Source organism: Cyprinus carpio, chromosome B1 (genome assembly GCF_018340385.1).
Source record: "Cyprinus carpio isolate SPL01 chromosome B1, ASM1834038v1, whole genome shotgun sequence".
NCBI lineage: Eukaryota > Metazoa > Chordata > Actinopteri > Cypriniformes > Cyprinidae > Cyprinus > Cyprinus carpio.
The window spans coordinates 33947657-33964885 of NC_056597.1; the positions used below are offsets into that span (position 1 = coordinate 33947657).

General features: G+C 36.2%; 2 protein-coding genes across 2 annotated transcripts; both read left to right on the forward strand.

The window, feature by feature from the left end:
- Positions 1-415: 415 nt before the first annotated feature.
- LOC109074663 (polymeric immunoglobulin receptor-like) lies at positions 416-16605 on the forward strand. Its single transcript, XM_042716063.1, has 8 exons — positions 416-528; positions 620-934; positions 11191-11502; positions 14173-14493; positions 14571-14846; positions 15158-15259; positions 15602-15645; positions 16064-16605. Exons 2-8 carry the CDS (start codon positions 667-669, stop codon positions 16358-16360), a joined length of 1620 nt encoding a protein of 539 aa, XP_042571997.1. The 5' UTR covers positions 416-528; positions 620-666; the 3' UTR covers positions 16361-16605.
- Positions 7368-9587, forward strand: LOC109109641 (polymeric immunoglobulin receptor-like). The gene is made up of 5 exons (XM_042717222.1): positions 7368-7722; positions 7810-8106; positions 8290-8613; positions 8703-9017; positions 9100-9587. The coding sequence occupies exons 1-5, from the start codon at positions 7680-7682 to the stop codon at positions 9441-9443; spliced, it is 1323 nt and encodes a 440-aa protein (XP_042573156.1). The 5' UTR covers positions 7368-7679; the 3' UTR covers positions 9444-9587.
- Positions 16606-17229: the final 624 nt, after the last annotated feature.

A 17229-nucleotide genomic window follows, 5' to 3' on the forward strand; every position in this document is an offset into this window, starting at 1 on the left:
TTTCGAAACAATGAGGGAAACCTCATGATCTTTATCAGGGATTTAAATCAACATGATGCTGGAAGATACGCAATTGATGTTCTTCACAATCAGCGTATATATATGACTCTGAATGTATAAAAAGGTTAGTCACTTTACGATCAAAGTCTTTGTTTAATAAATCTAGCAATTTCTAAGTTTTTTTTTTTTTTTTGTCTTTGTAAAATATCACAGATTCATGTTGTAAAGTGTCAAAGAGAGTGATGGTGAACATTGGAACAACTGAGACTTTCAGCTGTGAATATTCACAAAATTATATTAATAATCCCAAAATCATATTCAAAGAAGAAAAAGACTCCATTGAGATTATTTACCGCAGATGGAATAAGGAAGGAAGATTCAGTATCTCTGATGACAAACATAGAAACATCACTGTGAGGATTTCTGCTGTGAGACCAGATGATGGAGGAGTTTATTTATGTGGAGTTTGGATCAACAGACACTCGTTCAGTTACTACATTATTACTACTGTTCATCTACATATTAGTAGTAAGTAGAACACACTTAATCAAATCTGGCAAATAAATAAATAAATAAATCTGAGTTTGAAACAGATTTAATTATATTTTTGTGGTGACAGATAAACTGAATGTGTATAAAGTGAGCAGTTACTCAGGAGGTGGTCTGATGATCAAGTGTGAACATCCTCAATACAAAACCAAACCAAAATACATCTGTAAAGAATCAGACGGATGTTCAGAGAGGAAGAGTCCAGGAGTTCAGGATGAATGGATGGAGAATGGAGATGTTTCTTTATATGACGACACCAGAGCAGGAGTCTTGATGGTGTTTTTTAGAGAGCTGAAAGCTGCAGATGCAGGAACATACAGGTGTGGAGTGAAAGAATCTGACTATACTGAGAGCTTCACTGAACTACAGCTGAGCGTCAAACACGGTGAGGAACAGGAAATACTGAATCTTGTATGAGTAAATCATTTGTTCTGATTTTTATGTACTTTTTGTCATTTATAGATGCAAAATATCTACAGATGGTGACTGAATCTGTGTATCTTGGTGAAGAAGTTCACATCCCCTGTCAGCTTCCAGAGAAACATAAAGTTCATTTCTGTAAAGAGGATAATAATCACATCTGCCAGAACATCAGCTCATCTAAAGTGACAGAAATGAGTGGTTCATCAGAGAGAAATGAAGAAATGAATGTTGTTACAGTGAGCATCAGTAATGTGAGTGTGAGAGATGCTGGAGTTTACTGGTGTGGAGCAGAAACCAGAGACACAGATCTGACTTTCATCTCCCTGACCACTAAAACTCATCAAAAAATCATAATCAAAACCATTCATATTAAATCACTGTAATAAATACTGTCTGTTCAGAATCATTTGTGTTCAATTATAGTGTTTTGTTTGTTTTCAGTGGCTCCAGTAGTGAGACGTGAAGGAGAATCTGCTGAGATCTTCTGTCCTTATGATTCAATCTATAAATCAAAGCCAAAGTCTCTCTGTAAGGGGAAGTGCTCCACTAGAGACAGAAATCCTCTCAGTGAGACTGTGAGAGAAGAGAGAAAGAGACCAAGACTGACAGATTGACTCTGAAAGATGACGTCACTGCAAGTGTCTTCACTAGGAGCATCACTGCTCTGACAGCAGAGGATGCTGGGAAATACTGGTGTGCAGTGACATTAGAAACAGAGCTCAATTATCTTCACACTCATCTGATGGTCATCATGAACGAGGGTGAGGAAGGTTTCTTCATCTGAATATGTCAAACTCCAGCTGTGAATTGATCTTCTTGTGTTTGTAATCACTTCCAGAGCTGAACTTTATTAAGTATGAAGGAGACGACGTGTCAATCCAGTGCAAACATCAGGATGAAGATCAGAAAAGCTTCTGCAAAGCACATGAAGCCTCCATGTGTGTGGAGGATGGAGTTTCATTGGAGACGATCATAGATGATCGATTCTCTTTCAGTGATGAAGCATCTGCTGGAGTCTTTACTGTGAACATCACTGATCTGAGAGAAGAGGATTCTGGGATGGTGTGGAGATCACGTCATCACTTAAGTTAATTTAAATGTCAGAAAAGATAAGATTAGCATTTCTCCATTGCCTTTGTGTCAGAAATATACAGATATCAACTCATGGACAATCACTCACACATTGTGGCAGCATGTGGAATGTGTTTATTCTGATGTATAAAATATGAATGCTACTGTATTTCAGCAACTGTGCATCAATATGATGAGATAAATAGACAAATGAAATAGGGGTAAGAAAATGATTAAGTTTGTATTAAGTTTTCCTCACAGAACACACACATGCAGTGCACCCTGTGTTAACTACTTTATGAACAACTGACTCCTAGAAGCTCATCAGATATTTTAATAAATAGTTCAGAACTCTTTTCACAAAGACAAAAACAAAAACACTATCCTAATGAATACTATGTTATGCATACCAGGCCAGTAGTTGGCGATTAAGAAACACAGCACAAAAAATGTAATTCACACATTCATGTTTTTGTTGCTTTCATGGAGATGATACAGGCATCGTGTTCAAAAGCTTATGTTTTCAAGCCCCCAAAACAGAGTCATTGAAGACACCTGATGTTAACAAACAGAATCACTGATGGAGAATAATCTACAGTTTGGTTACCATTACGGTGGTCAGTGTTTGCTTTAGTTGGGCTCTTGACCCTTAAACTTATAAACAAATTTTATGGTTGCTGTAATTGTGTTACAGCAGTTAGACAAACCAATAAAGAATAAGATCAGGTGGTGTTGTTTGTTTTGACATCATTTGATCTGGATTTCTGAGTTGGTTGTGTCTTATCAACAACAGGTGTCCTTTGGTTGTACAGTATAAGGTCTGGTATTTTCAGCATAATCAGACAAATTCTAAGAAGCATTTCTGATCAAAACATTTAAAAAAAAGAAAATTTATTTCATTTAGGCACACAGACATCAAGAATCAGGCTGAGAACCTCAACAATGGTGACTATCAAAAATCATGTTGCACTGCATTCTGGGTGCCACCAATCAAAACTCATTTATGGCTCCCATCATGCTTTGTGGCATTAATAAATTATGAGATGAATTGCCTTAGATTTATTCTTAATATTTTCATCTTATTTTTACTTTTTTATGCAATTTTTAGTAGCTTGTTTTGTGATGCTTACAGTTCATCTGTTAATCTGAATATGCTGTTTGTCACCATTCTTGAGATTCATACGCTGGTTCTTGATGTCACTGTGTGCCTAAAATAAGGTTTCCCTCTCCCACTACAAATTTTTTCTTAATCAGAATTCTTAAACTCTGGGTTTTACAGAAAATTTTGGATCTTCTGTTGTTGAATTACAGGGGCTGCTATATTGAATGTTAACTTAACTCAGAGAACTGGCTCTATTTATAACACTCAAGCCAAACAATGATTATGTAAAACCATAACCAACACCACCTGAACATCTTTACGCTTAGGATGTCTAGCTGTTATAATTCAGTTATAACAGCTATGCAAAATGTTATATTAAAGAGTCAAGGGTCAAGAGCCCAACTAAAACAAACCCTGACCACTATAATGGTAACCCTATAAATGTACCCTTTTCTCCTTCAGTGATTCTGTTTGTGAACTTTAGGTGTCTTCAATAACTCTGTTTTGGGGGCCTGAAGACACAAACTTCTGAACATGATGCCTGTATCATATCTATGTAAGCAAAAAAAATGTGAATTTGTAAAAAAGTTGACATCATGTGCATGCATATAATGTTTTCACTGGGTGTTTCGTGATCGCCAACTACTGGCCTGGCATGTATAACATAGTATTCTTTAGCATAGTGTTTTTGTTTGTTTGTTTGTGTTTTCAATGAAAACAATATTTTTGTGTAAATTTTACTTAATTTTTTCATGTTCTTCTACTCATTTTGAATGGTTGCTTGTAAGCATCTAATTTGATTATTTCTAATTAATTCTAATGTGTTAAATTGAATTAATAATATTGGATATTAAATTTTAAACAATTTTATTGAGTAAATAAAGTGAATAATTTTTTACAGTGTCATCATCAGACAGCAAACATGAGAAACAGTGAAATGATGAGTCTGTACACTCAAGTCTGAATGTTTACAAGAACAAGTGAAAAAGAAAACATAAGTTTGATCCTTTTGATCAAGGTGTGTAATTTCAGAAAATTTTTCTTTAACCCATTTTTTTTTTTCTTTTTCTTTTTTTTTTTCTCCAGGTAAAGTGACTTGCTTGTAAAAGTTTCAGTGCTTTGTCTTTGCAGGGTTCTTTATTAATGTGGTCAGTGTGATAAACATCATTAACGTGCAGCTCTTCAGCTTGTGGTTTTCTTTTTGCCTTTAAACCAAAGACCTTCAGCCCCCTGCATGTGTGATAAAAATAGGAAATAGTTTTTCAGTACACACCCTTAACAAATTTTCAACTCCATAATAAAGATGCTGTATGTACAGTATATGATGTGTGTAACATATGAAAAAGAAAAAGAAGAAAAAAAAAACATATCTGCCTCAGTTCTTTCTCCAAATGGTTTTACTGTAGTTATCTGAAATATTTATTAGATGGAAGCTCAAAATTGTTTTTGCTAACAAGTACAACCAACCTCAGTCTCACTGGAATTTCTCATGTTGTTGTTCATTAACCTTGTACTCAGAAGACACAAAATAATACATCAGTGTTTTGAAACGGGTATAAAACAGTCGTTTTTGTGTCCTACTGTGATCCATTATGGCACATAACGCTTTCAGTTATTATTTAGATTATAATATTCAAATATGGAAAGACGCACACACGCGAGGGCCAATAAGCGCAGTTTGGACTCCTCCTTTTTGTCCTTATATGGCGCTGAGCGAAGCTTGTCTGTTTGAATGTGAACAAAGTTCACGGGTAAATCGTCCTATGAATGAACAGACAGATCAGCGAGAACAAGATTTCAGTGAGTAATCAGTAACATTACTTTTATTTTATTGTTTTCATCTGTGTTGTATTCTTTAATAATTGCACTGTCCATGGAGCGGACCTGACTCACATTTCACTGCTTGTTATATATGCTCTATATAATCCTGTATGTGACCAATAAAAATCTTGAATCTTGAATCTTGAATCTGTTCCTCACTAAAACCTATATTATGTCTTCAAAAGACTTGCAATGACACATCACGAAATTTATGGACGATCTTTCTGGAGCTTATCAACAGTCGCGCTGAGGCTTGAGAGTCTCACAATATCTTAACAAACTCAAACAACATACGACTAAAATAAATTATGGACTTTACTAATTATACATTATATACCTCATTATATTAAACATGTGCTAAGATATCAAAATGACAAATTTTAAACAATATATCAGACTAGATTTTTTACATATTCAGAATATATGAAACTGGATGAACACTATTATTCTGTGAAATTTAAGGATAGTGTATTTTAAGGATAGACAATAAAGATCTAATAGTCTGTGAAAGAATAATGTGAGAAAACTGGGTCTGACTGTAAACGCAAATTTACAGTATCATCTATTCATATTTGTATTTTTGTTCTTGTAAGCTGTGCAGGCGACCTCTGTTGAATTTCTCTAGTTGTTAGTGTTTGTGATGTACCTGTTCTCCATTGCATTTATTATAGTTTTGTAGCATACACAGCAAAAAAATCCAGAGTGAAATCAACTCTGCTGGGAGTACATGTGAGACCACACTCAAGAGTGTGAAAGTGTTAAAATAGGAGTGTTAAATTAACACTGAAGCAGAGTTAAAGTTAATGAGATAATTAAGTGATTAACTGAGTGATGATTGACCATTATTGACGAGACCTGATGTTAACAAGCAGAATCAACAAAGACAAAAATCTAAAAATTTTAGGTCACCATTATAGTGGTCAGTGTTTGCTTTAGTTGGCCTCTTGACCCTTACGTTTTTAAAATTAGATCTGGTTTGGCTGTTATAACTCTGTTGTAATAGAGAGACGAGCAAAAATAAAAACGTGATTATGTGATATTAGTTATGTTTTTACATAATAATTATTTGACCTGAATCATCAAACTTATTTAAAGCCTAAAACATAAAGGAAATTACTAAGACAATTCAGGTAATAATTTATTCATGCCACAGTGCATCATGGGAGCCATGGATGAATTTTGATAGGTGGCACCCAGAATGCACTGCAACACAAGTCTCCTGCAACATGCTTTTTTGATTGTCACCATCGTTGAGGTTCACAGGTTGATTCTTGATGTTTGCATGTCTAAATGAAAGACTCTTTTAAAAGATTTTTGAACAAACAACTTTTAAGAAATTCCACAGATTGTATTTAAAATGCTGGTAATCCTATGCTGAAGAATCATTCTGCCGCAACAATCAACAATGAAAGTTTAACTCAGTGATTCAGGAAAACAAATATTTTTTGTTTGCCCGTCTGTTTTATAACTCCATTACAACAGCCAAACAAAATCTGACTTTAAAATATTAAGGGTCAAGAGCCCAACTAAAGCAAACATTGGCCACTATAATGGTGACATTAAAATAGTGATTTTTGTCTTTGTTGATTCTGCTTGTTAACATCAGGTCTCGTCAATAATGGTCAATCATCACTCAATTAATCACTTAATTATCTAATTAACTTTAACTCTGATTCAGTGTTAATTTAACACTCATATTTTAACACTTTCACACTCTTGAGTGTGGTCTCACATGTACTCCCAGCAGAGTTAATTTCACTCTGGATTTTTTGCTGTGTACAGTAAAAACACAACCAGCTGTCTAATTGAAACCTCTGGCTCCCTAGTGATTATTATGAGGTAATATTACATTTCTATGACTAGCCTAAACATTACATTTACATTACATTTATGCACGTGTATTGTGTGGTAATTGATATAGAACAAACATTTATTTGCTTGTGTTCTGTGTTATACATGACACTGATTTACTCGCCTCCAGTATGTTCAAAAACAAAGAATGAATCTGGAGGAATGAAACTTTGTCCTTATATTTGATAATTACATAGAGGCATTATTTTAATGCAGATGTTGATATGCTCAAAGTCAAAGGGAAGGGAAGGAAGCAGATAAACTTATGTTTAACTGTCATCAGTGGTGCTGAAGTTTGTCTGAAAGCTGCTGTCCATGGTGCTGAATCCACAAATCTACCATATTATTAGTGGTTTTATGCATACAGTATCCAAAAAATAATAATAAAAAACAATCAGATATGGTCTGTTTCCTTATAAATAGATGTTGATGTTTCTTACAGCTAATAAAATAGTCAAAAATCCAAATCAGATTTTTTATTATTATTTTGTTGTTGTTGTTGTTGTTGTTGTGGACTGTATGGAGCATGGTGAACTATGCACAGTTGTTCTCTAGCAGGAGATTAAAAAATATATATATATATAAAAAAATGCTAATCTGAACTGCTTGAGTGTCATTTGTCCTCATAAAGAGAACATGAAACCTGTATGAACTTTCAGACACTGTATCCTCCACTAGGTGGCGCTCTTTCAGTGTGATTAAAGTGATATTCAGTCAGTGGTGATGGAGGGAGGAGCCAGTAAAGCTGTTCATTACTGATAAAGATCTGAATAAAGAGGAAGTAACTAAAGCAGACAGATGTAGAGACAGAGAGATTCACACAGAGATCATTCAGCAGAAAGAAGACTGAACTCAAGTCACAATGAAGATCCTCCTCATCTTCTTCACTTTCTACCTGATCTCAGGTCAGAGCTTTTCTCTTTCATCACTGCAGTAATGATGCTGTTTTTTTCTGTTCATCTTTCTGATCACAGTATTAATCTGATTGACAGCTGCAGTAAAATATATTGATGTGATTGGATATTCTGGAGGAAGTGTTCTTGTTGATTCGGGGCAATTTTGGTACAGTAACTCTGTTAAATATATGGCCAAATTACCTGAGGGGAGAACAATAATAAATGATAAGAAACATGATAAATGGATAACTGAAGGAAGATTTACACTGTTTACACAAAACAAGGGAAACCTCATGATCTACATCAGAGAACTAAAAAAACATGATGCTGGAAAATACCGGATTTGGGTTAATGGCCAGTTGTCCATCACTATGACTCTGAATGTGAATGAAGGTCAGTCATTTTATGATCAAAGTCTTTCAGTAAAACTACTAATCATTTCAAATCCTTCATATTCATAAAACAGAATTTTTATGTGTCAGTGAGAGTGATGGTGAATACTGGAGAAACTTCTAATTGTTTCAAATTTTTATGTAGTTCTTCCGGTTCACAAATTAAAACCTTGTACATTGACAGATTCATGTTGTGGAGTGTCAGAGACAGTGAACGTGAATAGTGCAGAAACTGCTTCTTTCAACTGTAAATATTCATGGAATCGAAGGTTGGCAAGGAAGATCATATTTAAAACAGGAAATAACATAATTTATGAGGTTATCTCCACTAGTAACCAACAGGATCAGAAAGAAAGACTGAGCATTTATGATACCAGACAGAATCTCTTCACTGTGATAATCACTGCTGTGACACCAGATGATGGAGGAGTTTATTTATGTGGAGTTTGGATCTACAGACATTCGTACAGTTACTCCATTATTAGCACAGTTCATCTACATATTAGTAGTAAGTAGAACTCTAAATCGAATCAAAGGTTTTTCATTCTGTTTGTGGCAGATTTGATTATCATTAGATGTGATATTTGTGTTTGACAGATAAATTGAATGTGTATAAAGTGAACAGCTACTCAGGAGGTCGTCTGATGATCAAGTGTGAACATCCTCAATACAAAACCAAACTAAAATACATCTGTAAAGAATCAGACGGATGTTCAGAGAGGAAGAGTCCAGGAGTTCAGGATGAATGGATGGAGAATGGAGATGTTTCTTTATATAATGACACCAGAGCAGGAGTCTTGATGGTGTTTTTTAGAGAGCTGAAAGCTGCAGATGCAGGAACATACAGGTGTGGAGTGAAACAATCTGACTATACTGAGAGCTTCACTGAACTACAACTGAGCGTCAAACACGGTGAGGAACAGAAAATACTGTATATTGTGTGTATAGCTAAAGTATTTGTTCTGATCTTTCTGCAATTTCTCTTGGTTTATAGATGCAAAATATCCAAAGAGAGTGACAGAATATGCTCCTTTTGGTGAAAAAGCCAATATCTCCTGTCAGCTTCCAGAGAAACATGAAGTTCATTTCTGTAAAGAGGATAATAATCACATCTGCCAGAACATCAGCTCATCTAAAGTGACAGAAATGAGTGGTTCATCAGAGCGAAATGAAGAGAGAGTTGTTACAGTGAGCATCATTAATGTGAGTGTGAGAGATGCTGGAGTTTACTGGTGTGGAGCAGAAACCAGAGACACATATCTGACTTTCATCTCCCTGACCACTAAAATTCAGCTCAACCTCATCAGTGAGTTCATTCACATGAATCACAACAGCTGATTTTCCACTGTCTAGGCCAGTGCCTGCCAGGGCTAACAATGGCTTCACACCTAAAGCTGGGTTTCCACTGTTGGACTGTAAGACCCACCCTTAACATGCCTCTCTAAAGCAAATGTCACACAACCCCAGCATTTTACAAGCGAGTGGAAAATTAATAAAAAACGATATAGTAAAATGAACTTTAGTAAAACTAAATGGACGTTTGGTCCTCATATAAAGACTTAAGATTTCAGCAGCAATATTTTATATGCCAATGATTTACGATAAAAATAGTAATTTATTAATTTGTGTAAGCATGATAAATTAAAATGATTGTTGTCATTATTTCACATAAAAAAAGAAAACACATTCTTGTTCAGTTGCAGATGCTTTGTTTATTTGTGATGACAGGAATGCACAAAACAACTCCAATATGACTTTTAAGTCCAAATGCATACACATACAGTATAACACAACAGAAAAAAATACAGATAATCCATCTTATGTTTTTGTCAAATGTCTTAAAATTAGCATTTATATTAATTTTCCACGATGTATGTAATCTGAGGATGTTTGAGCTCTGTCTCCCGTCTCACATTTTCTTTTCAGCCAAAGCAACAGAGGGATCTCAGACAGAAAATGAGTAATGAGTATATGAAATGTATGACATATGCTGATGCAGAAGTCTGGCATAGACAAAGACACATGGAGGAGACAAAAGAAATATGAAACCAAATAAATACACGATTATAATCATATATGATTTATCTAAGTTCTTCAAGCGGTCTCTGGTATTTTCATAAGCTTAACGTGTTTTTATTATCATATGCTATATGTTAGCATATGCAGCCTTTAGCATCATGTATAATACATTTCTGCCTTATATGGTGGTCAGAATTCCCACTGGGACGCAATCGTAAGATAATTCAGACACTCGCTGGTGTCTGAAAGTGAGTTTTGCCATTAAAATAGTTTTAAGTGTCTTAAATGTTGATGCTAGTTCGATATGAAAACAGGAAATGAGCAGCGGTGCTGACCACCTCTAACTTGGATAAACTCAGCCTTTGTTCATGAAATCATGATCACACCTCTAGCCCCACTTGGCCCACTTTGGCCCAGGGTATTCGGCGGGTGGAAAATCCCTGGCCGTTGCCCCAGAGGAAGCACCAACGAGGCACAAACAAGCCCTGGAAGTGACAGTGGAAACGCGACTGGCCCTGGCACGCACTAGCACATCTGTTTTTGGACTGACAATGGAAACTTGGCTTTTATAGTCATCAACCCTTTCAATAGAGGCTTTGCAGAGTCACAGTGAGATGAAGGTTGAGTTAATAAGGTGTATTTTAAATTAATAAAACATCTGATTGACAGCTAAAGTGGGCGTGTCTAGAGTGACTGGTTATGGAGGAGGTGGTCTGATGATCAAGTGTGAACATCCTCAATACAAAACCAAACCAAAATACATCTGTAAAGAATCAGACGGATGTTCAGAGAGGAAGAATCCAGGAGTTCAGAATGAATGGATGGAGAATGGAGATGTTTCTTTATATGACGACACCAGAGCAGGAGTCTTGATGGTGTTTTTTAGAGAGCTGAAAGCTGCAGATGCAGGAACATACAGGTGTGGAGTGAAAGAATCTGACTATACTGAGAGATTCACTGAACTACACATAATCTACAAACAAATTATTTGACAAATAACACTTTAACTGCATGTATGATGTATTTATTCTGACTTTTTATGTAAACATGTAAACTTGGTTTATAGATGCAAAATATCCAAACAGCATGACTGAATCTGTGTATCTTGGTGAAGAAGTCAACATCTCCTGTCAGTTCCCAGAGGAACATAAAGTTCATTTCTGTAAAGAGGATGATAATCACATCTGCCAGAACATCAGCTCATCTAAAGTGACAGAAATGAGTGGTTCATCAGAGAGAAATGAAGAGAGAGTTGTTACAGTGAGCATCAGTAATGTGAGTGTGAGAGATGCTGGAGTTTACTGGTGTGGAGCAGAAACCAGAGACACATATCTGACTTTCATCTCCCTGACCACTAAAATTCAGCTCAACCTCATGAGTGAGTCCATTCAGATGATTTCACTGTAGTTAGTGATAATAATGAGTTGTGATGTGATAATAATGAGTCATAAATGGCATAAAGGTAGATGGTATAGAGTAGTAGCTCATTAGCTTAGGACAAACTCAAAATCATAGAAACAAACAAACACCATAGCAGGTGTAGATTTAAAAATATGCCAGGTTTTAATGCCCAAATTAATTTGTTAATTATTCTTACATTACATTAGAAACATTTAACATTTTAACTTTTTTTTTGTCTTTTAGAAAACATAAAAATATTTATTTAGGTATTTCCTAGCTGTTCCTTGTTCGGTCTCGTCAGTATTATATGTGGTTTTGTTTTTCTCCAGCGATTCCCTGTTTTCTTTGTTGATTATACTGTTTTCTACTCCTTCATCATGCACTTACTAGAGCCACTGTTTTGTGACAGAAGACTGAACCTAGACAAGATTTTTACGTTGCAGTGTTTTTTGCCACCTTTTTGCTATTGGCCTTCCTGCTGTCTGTCTCCTCCTGCTTGAGCAGGGGATCGCTCCCTCAAGGACCCACATAATGGATTTTTTAGATATAGCATATCAGACTCACTACCTGGACAGCTGTCAGTGCATGTTTTATTTCATCAGACTTAACGCCTGTCCAGGGAAGGTCCTCGAGGAAGCTTTCACCATCTGTCCCATGGATGATATCAACAGCCCCACTCTTGATCCAGATCCCAGCCAACCATCAACCGCTGCATGGAGCATTTACTAGATGGAGAACCTGAGCATGCCGCAATACACAAGCCAGTGCCTTCAGCTCCTCCTTCTATGCTCCCTTGGCTCCACCGGGGCTCCACCAAATCTTCAAATCAGGCTCTTCCCTGGCTCCTCCTTCTGTCATCTCCACCCTGGTTTCTCCCACCATCACTTTCTCTCGGTTCCTGCTCCACGCCCGCCTTCAGAGCCCCCTCCCTTCCTTAAAATGCAAAATATGAATACCTGTATTTCATTATAGTTACATATTAAATGGGTGGTAATCAAATTACAGTTACATTTGAAAATTACTTTAGATTACCAAAGTGATTACTTTGAATTTTAATGTTTTTTTTATTTATTTTTATTATTATTATTATTTAATATTAATGTAAAATGAGTGGAAAATTGAATCAATGAGGAAACTTATGATTCTCTGACTCTGACTCGTGTGAAGCCTGTTCAAATAGCAACCTGGCCTGCAAAGTGCAGATAATGACGACCCAGAAAGCCAAGTGCATCTTGAAAATACAAATTTTGCTTATATATGTGAAAAAGGACAAATCACACTGCAATGCAATTTTTGTTTACCTGCAACAAAATTACTCTTGGCTTCAAAGGAACATCCTTGAAAAGGCATCTTAAAAGTTGTAATAGTATCTATGGCTGTTTGCACTTACTGTAAATAGCATCTTGCTATTTGCACATAATGGAAATAACTACTGCCTTCAAAATAAATCCACATCATGAGTTGCCCATCTGCGAACAATGTTTGGCTCCTGAATGAAGCCGAATTTTGAACATATCAGCTGAGAGAATGATTCATTTACATTCATAAAATCATGTGTCATTCCTGAATGAGTCCTTTTAAAAGAATTTAATGATTCCATGACTCTTTCATTAAAGTGCCCTTATTATGGGTTAGGAAAGGTTCATATTTTGGTTTTGAGAGTCCCCAACAACAGGTTAACATGCATGCAAGGTCAAAAAACTCTTTAATTGTCTTATAATATGCATTTATTTTTAATTATTTACTCAACGACTCACAAACGATATGCTCAACGATTAATTTTTCCAAACCCCTCCTTCGGGTGACACTAATCTTTCCTTAAATCATCTTATATTTCTATGTTCAAAACATTATATTTAAAACTTTAATCTCACAGCATTATTGATGTATTTATACTTGTTTTAAATGCATTCAAGCCACCCATTTTTATTTAGAGGTTGTTATTATAAAAACAAAACATCAAACTTAATATATGCCCTTTACCTTGAGTATTCCAAAGTATTTAGATTAAGTTACAAAAATTAAGTAATCTAATAAAATACGTTACAAAATACTACTAACCGAAGGTTGTAGGGTTTGAGTCTCAGGTCTGGTGGGGATTGTTGGTTGGGGGAGGGAATGACCAGCGCTCTCTTCCACCCTAAATACTATGACTATGGGGTGAGACCATTGAGCAAGGACTGAACCCCCAACTGCTCCCCAGGCACCACAGCAATATGTGTGTGCGTTCACTGCTGTGTGCACGCACTTGGATGGGTTAAATGCAGAGCACAGTTCACCATACTTGACCACATATCACTTTCACTTTTGGTTTCAATTTCCCTGTGTTGTTCAATTTCCCTGTTTTCTATAGTTGTTAATTTGTCCCCACATAGGTTTCCCTTGATTGCTCCTGGTGTTCCGTCTGTTCATTGTTTGATCTTGTCAATTGTTATATGTAGTTTTTTTTTTCTCTCTCTCCAGCAATTCCCTGTGTTTTCATTGTGAGTTATAATAATACTGTTTTGTTTTCTACTGCTTTGTTGTGCTCTTACTACAGCCACTGTTCCATGACAGCTAGCAATAGAGTGCAGGCACCTTGTATGCCACTGGTTAACAGTCTATTCAAAATCATTTGTGTTAAATGCCTGTGTTTGTTTGTTTTTAGTGGCTCTAATAGTGAGACATGAAGAAGAATCTGCAGAGATCATCTGCCCTTATGATTCAATCTATAAATCAAAGCCAAAGTCTCTCTGTAAGGGGAAGTGCTCCACTAGAGACAGAAATCCTCTCAGTGAGACTGTGAGAGGAGAAGAGAAAGAGACCAAGACTGACAGATTGACTCTGAAAGATGACGTCACTGCAAGTGTCTTCACTGGGAGCATCACTGCTCTGACAGCAGAGGATGCTGGGAAATACTGGTGTGCAGTGACATTAGAAACAGAGCTCAATTATCTTCACACTCATCTGATGGTCATCATGAACGAGGGTGAGGAAGGTTTCTTCATCTGAATTTGTCAAACTCCGGCTGAGAATTGATCTTCTTGTGTTTGTAATCACTTCCAGAGCTGAACTTGACTAAGTATGAAGGAGACTACGTGTCAATCCAGTGCAAACATCAGGATGAAGATCAGAAAAGCTTCTGCAAAGCACATGAAGCCTCCATGTGTGTGAAGGATGGAGTTTCATTGGAGACGATCATAGATGATCGATTCTCTTTCAGTGATGAAGCATCTGCTGGAGTCTTTACTGTGAACATCACTGATCTGAGAGAAGAGGATTCTGGGATATACTGGTGTGGAGCTCACGTCACCACTAAAGTCATTCTAGAAGTCAACAAAAGTAAGTTTTGCATTTACCTGAACTAGATGGTTTCTATTTAAAGGTGATTAGCATCAGTGATTGTCTTGACCTGTTAGATTTAGAGATTGAATAGCTTTGTGATTTCCTCAGGTTATGAAAGCAGAAGTGAAAGAACTGAGCAGCCACAAATAGATTTTAGGAAATTCGCAGATGCAAATTATATCACATAATATATATTAAAAAAAACACACTAAACACTAAGATATGGGTGCTGTGTGTTTTATGTAAAATGTGGTTTAATGCAGATACTGTGGTTTTTTTAACTTGTATTACTGCCACCTGTTCTCCAGGGGCTTCTGACAGAATCATCACTTCTTGCATCTTTGTGACTCTGCTTCTGATGGGAGCGTCTGTCCTGTTATTATACAAATTAGGATACATCAAGACACGAGGTGATGATCAAAATCACACACATGATTTAACGGTCTATTAGCCATGTGTGATATGCTACTGTTTTACTTTTCCCCTGTCGTTTTGAATTTAAATAACATGAGCAGTTTAGCCAGTTCTCATCTGATTCATTGGAAAATGGGCCTGTATAGTTATCTGTAACTAATTATTTTACTTTTTTTCCAACCTTATACCTGAAGACACTGTAATACTCCACACTCAGGCCCAAATTGACTAAACGGGTCATATTATGTTCTCTTAAGGCAACTTTAGTATACTTTTGCATATTTAAACTATTAAGTAAGTTTTGTTGTGAGCATTTGTACTCTGGTTATAATCCACAGATCAGCATCCTTCCCCAGACAGAACAGAGATGAGCAGTGGAGAGGTGAGGGGTGTTTAGTTTCTTGTTTATTGAACATTTTGTTGACTGTCATTTGCAGTAAATGTGTGATCATTTGCAATGCAAAACAAAAACTTAATACTTTCACTCCTGAGTACAATGTTTGCCATGCTTGTTTGTAGGGCTGCACAATTTGGTCAAATTTTGTGATTATAAATACACATGTATAATAATAATAATAATAATAATAATAATAATAATAATAATAATAAACTGTTATCATTACTATTATTAAATACAAATATAAAAGTTACTAAATATTTTTTTTTTAAATATTATTGTAAATGCTCATGTGTAAATGAACACAGTGCCATGCTTCACTCAGAAACATGCAGCATATATATCTAAATTAATCACACAACCCTCGTATTCAATCTAGTTTATTTCTCTCATCTATTTTCAGGCCTTTCATGGTGCATGTGATTATGAGAATATCAGAGACGTCAGACACTGCTTAGTCGTGGGAACTGAGGAAACTGTGTTAAATTCCACTGCCACGCGTCCCACAGACTCGTCTGATCCACACAACACACTGTATTCTAAATTACAGTTACCCACAAACCCCTCTGATGGGCTCCTGTACGCTTCGGTCCATTTCCAGAAGCATGAAGAGTCTCTCAGTGATGCTAAAGAAACCTCCAATAACGAGGAGGTTTACTGTTATTACACCACGGTAAGACCCCGCATGTCACTCAACTAATTCCACTCTTAAAAATAAAGGTTTCAGAAGGGTGGTGTTTCTTTCTTTCTTTCTTTTTTTTTTTTTTTTTTTTTTTTTTGTAGTGATGCCAAAGAAGAACCCTTTTTGGTTCCCCAAAGAACCTTTATGTAAACTGTTCTTAAATGAGCTGTGTTTTTCTTAGGCTGCATTTACACTGCAGGTCTTGATGCCCAAATCCGATTTTCTGACTGTATCCGATTTTTTTGACGACCTGCTTACATCATCTTTTAAAAGTGACCCGTATCCGATTTTTGCATTTACACTATACACTGCTGAAACTACCAAACGTAGACGTTCTGACCTGGAAAATGAAGTAAAACAGCACGAAATACAATGGATGCAGATGCAAATAAAATTATACAGTGTTTTGCTTTCCACAATATTTTGAAAAAGTCAACAAAAAAAAAATCAGCAAAACATTGGTCTCGTACGTCGGAGAAAAAAAGCGCTTAAACCGTGCCTCCCCATATCTCGTGACATGTCTTCAAACACGGATTTATTTCTGTAACAACCCTGCATTTTTGCCTGCACTGTCTCTTCGCCCCAAAGACTTAAAAGACATGAAACTTCAGCATTGCTCCACTGTGTGTATCCTTCGTCCTCCATCGCGCCTATAATAAGTCATGTGATCTCAGTTGGTGGTGTCCACCTGAGTTGACGTCACTTTTTTAATGACGTACGACTCGCATTTACTGGGGAATATCCGATTTGTCTGCTTACATGGCACACGCAAATGCACGTATCCGATTCATATCCGATTTATTACCACATATGATTGAGGCCTGAATCCGATCTGAGAAAATCGGAATCCATGCGTTTTTTTTTTTTCCTGCTTACACCTTCACCGG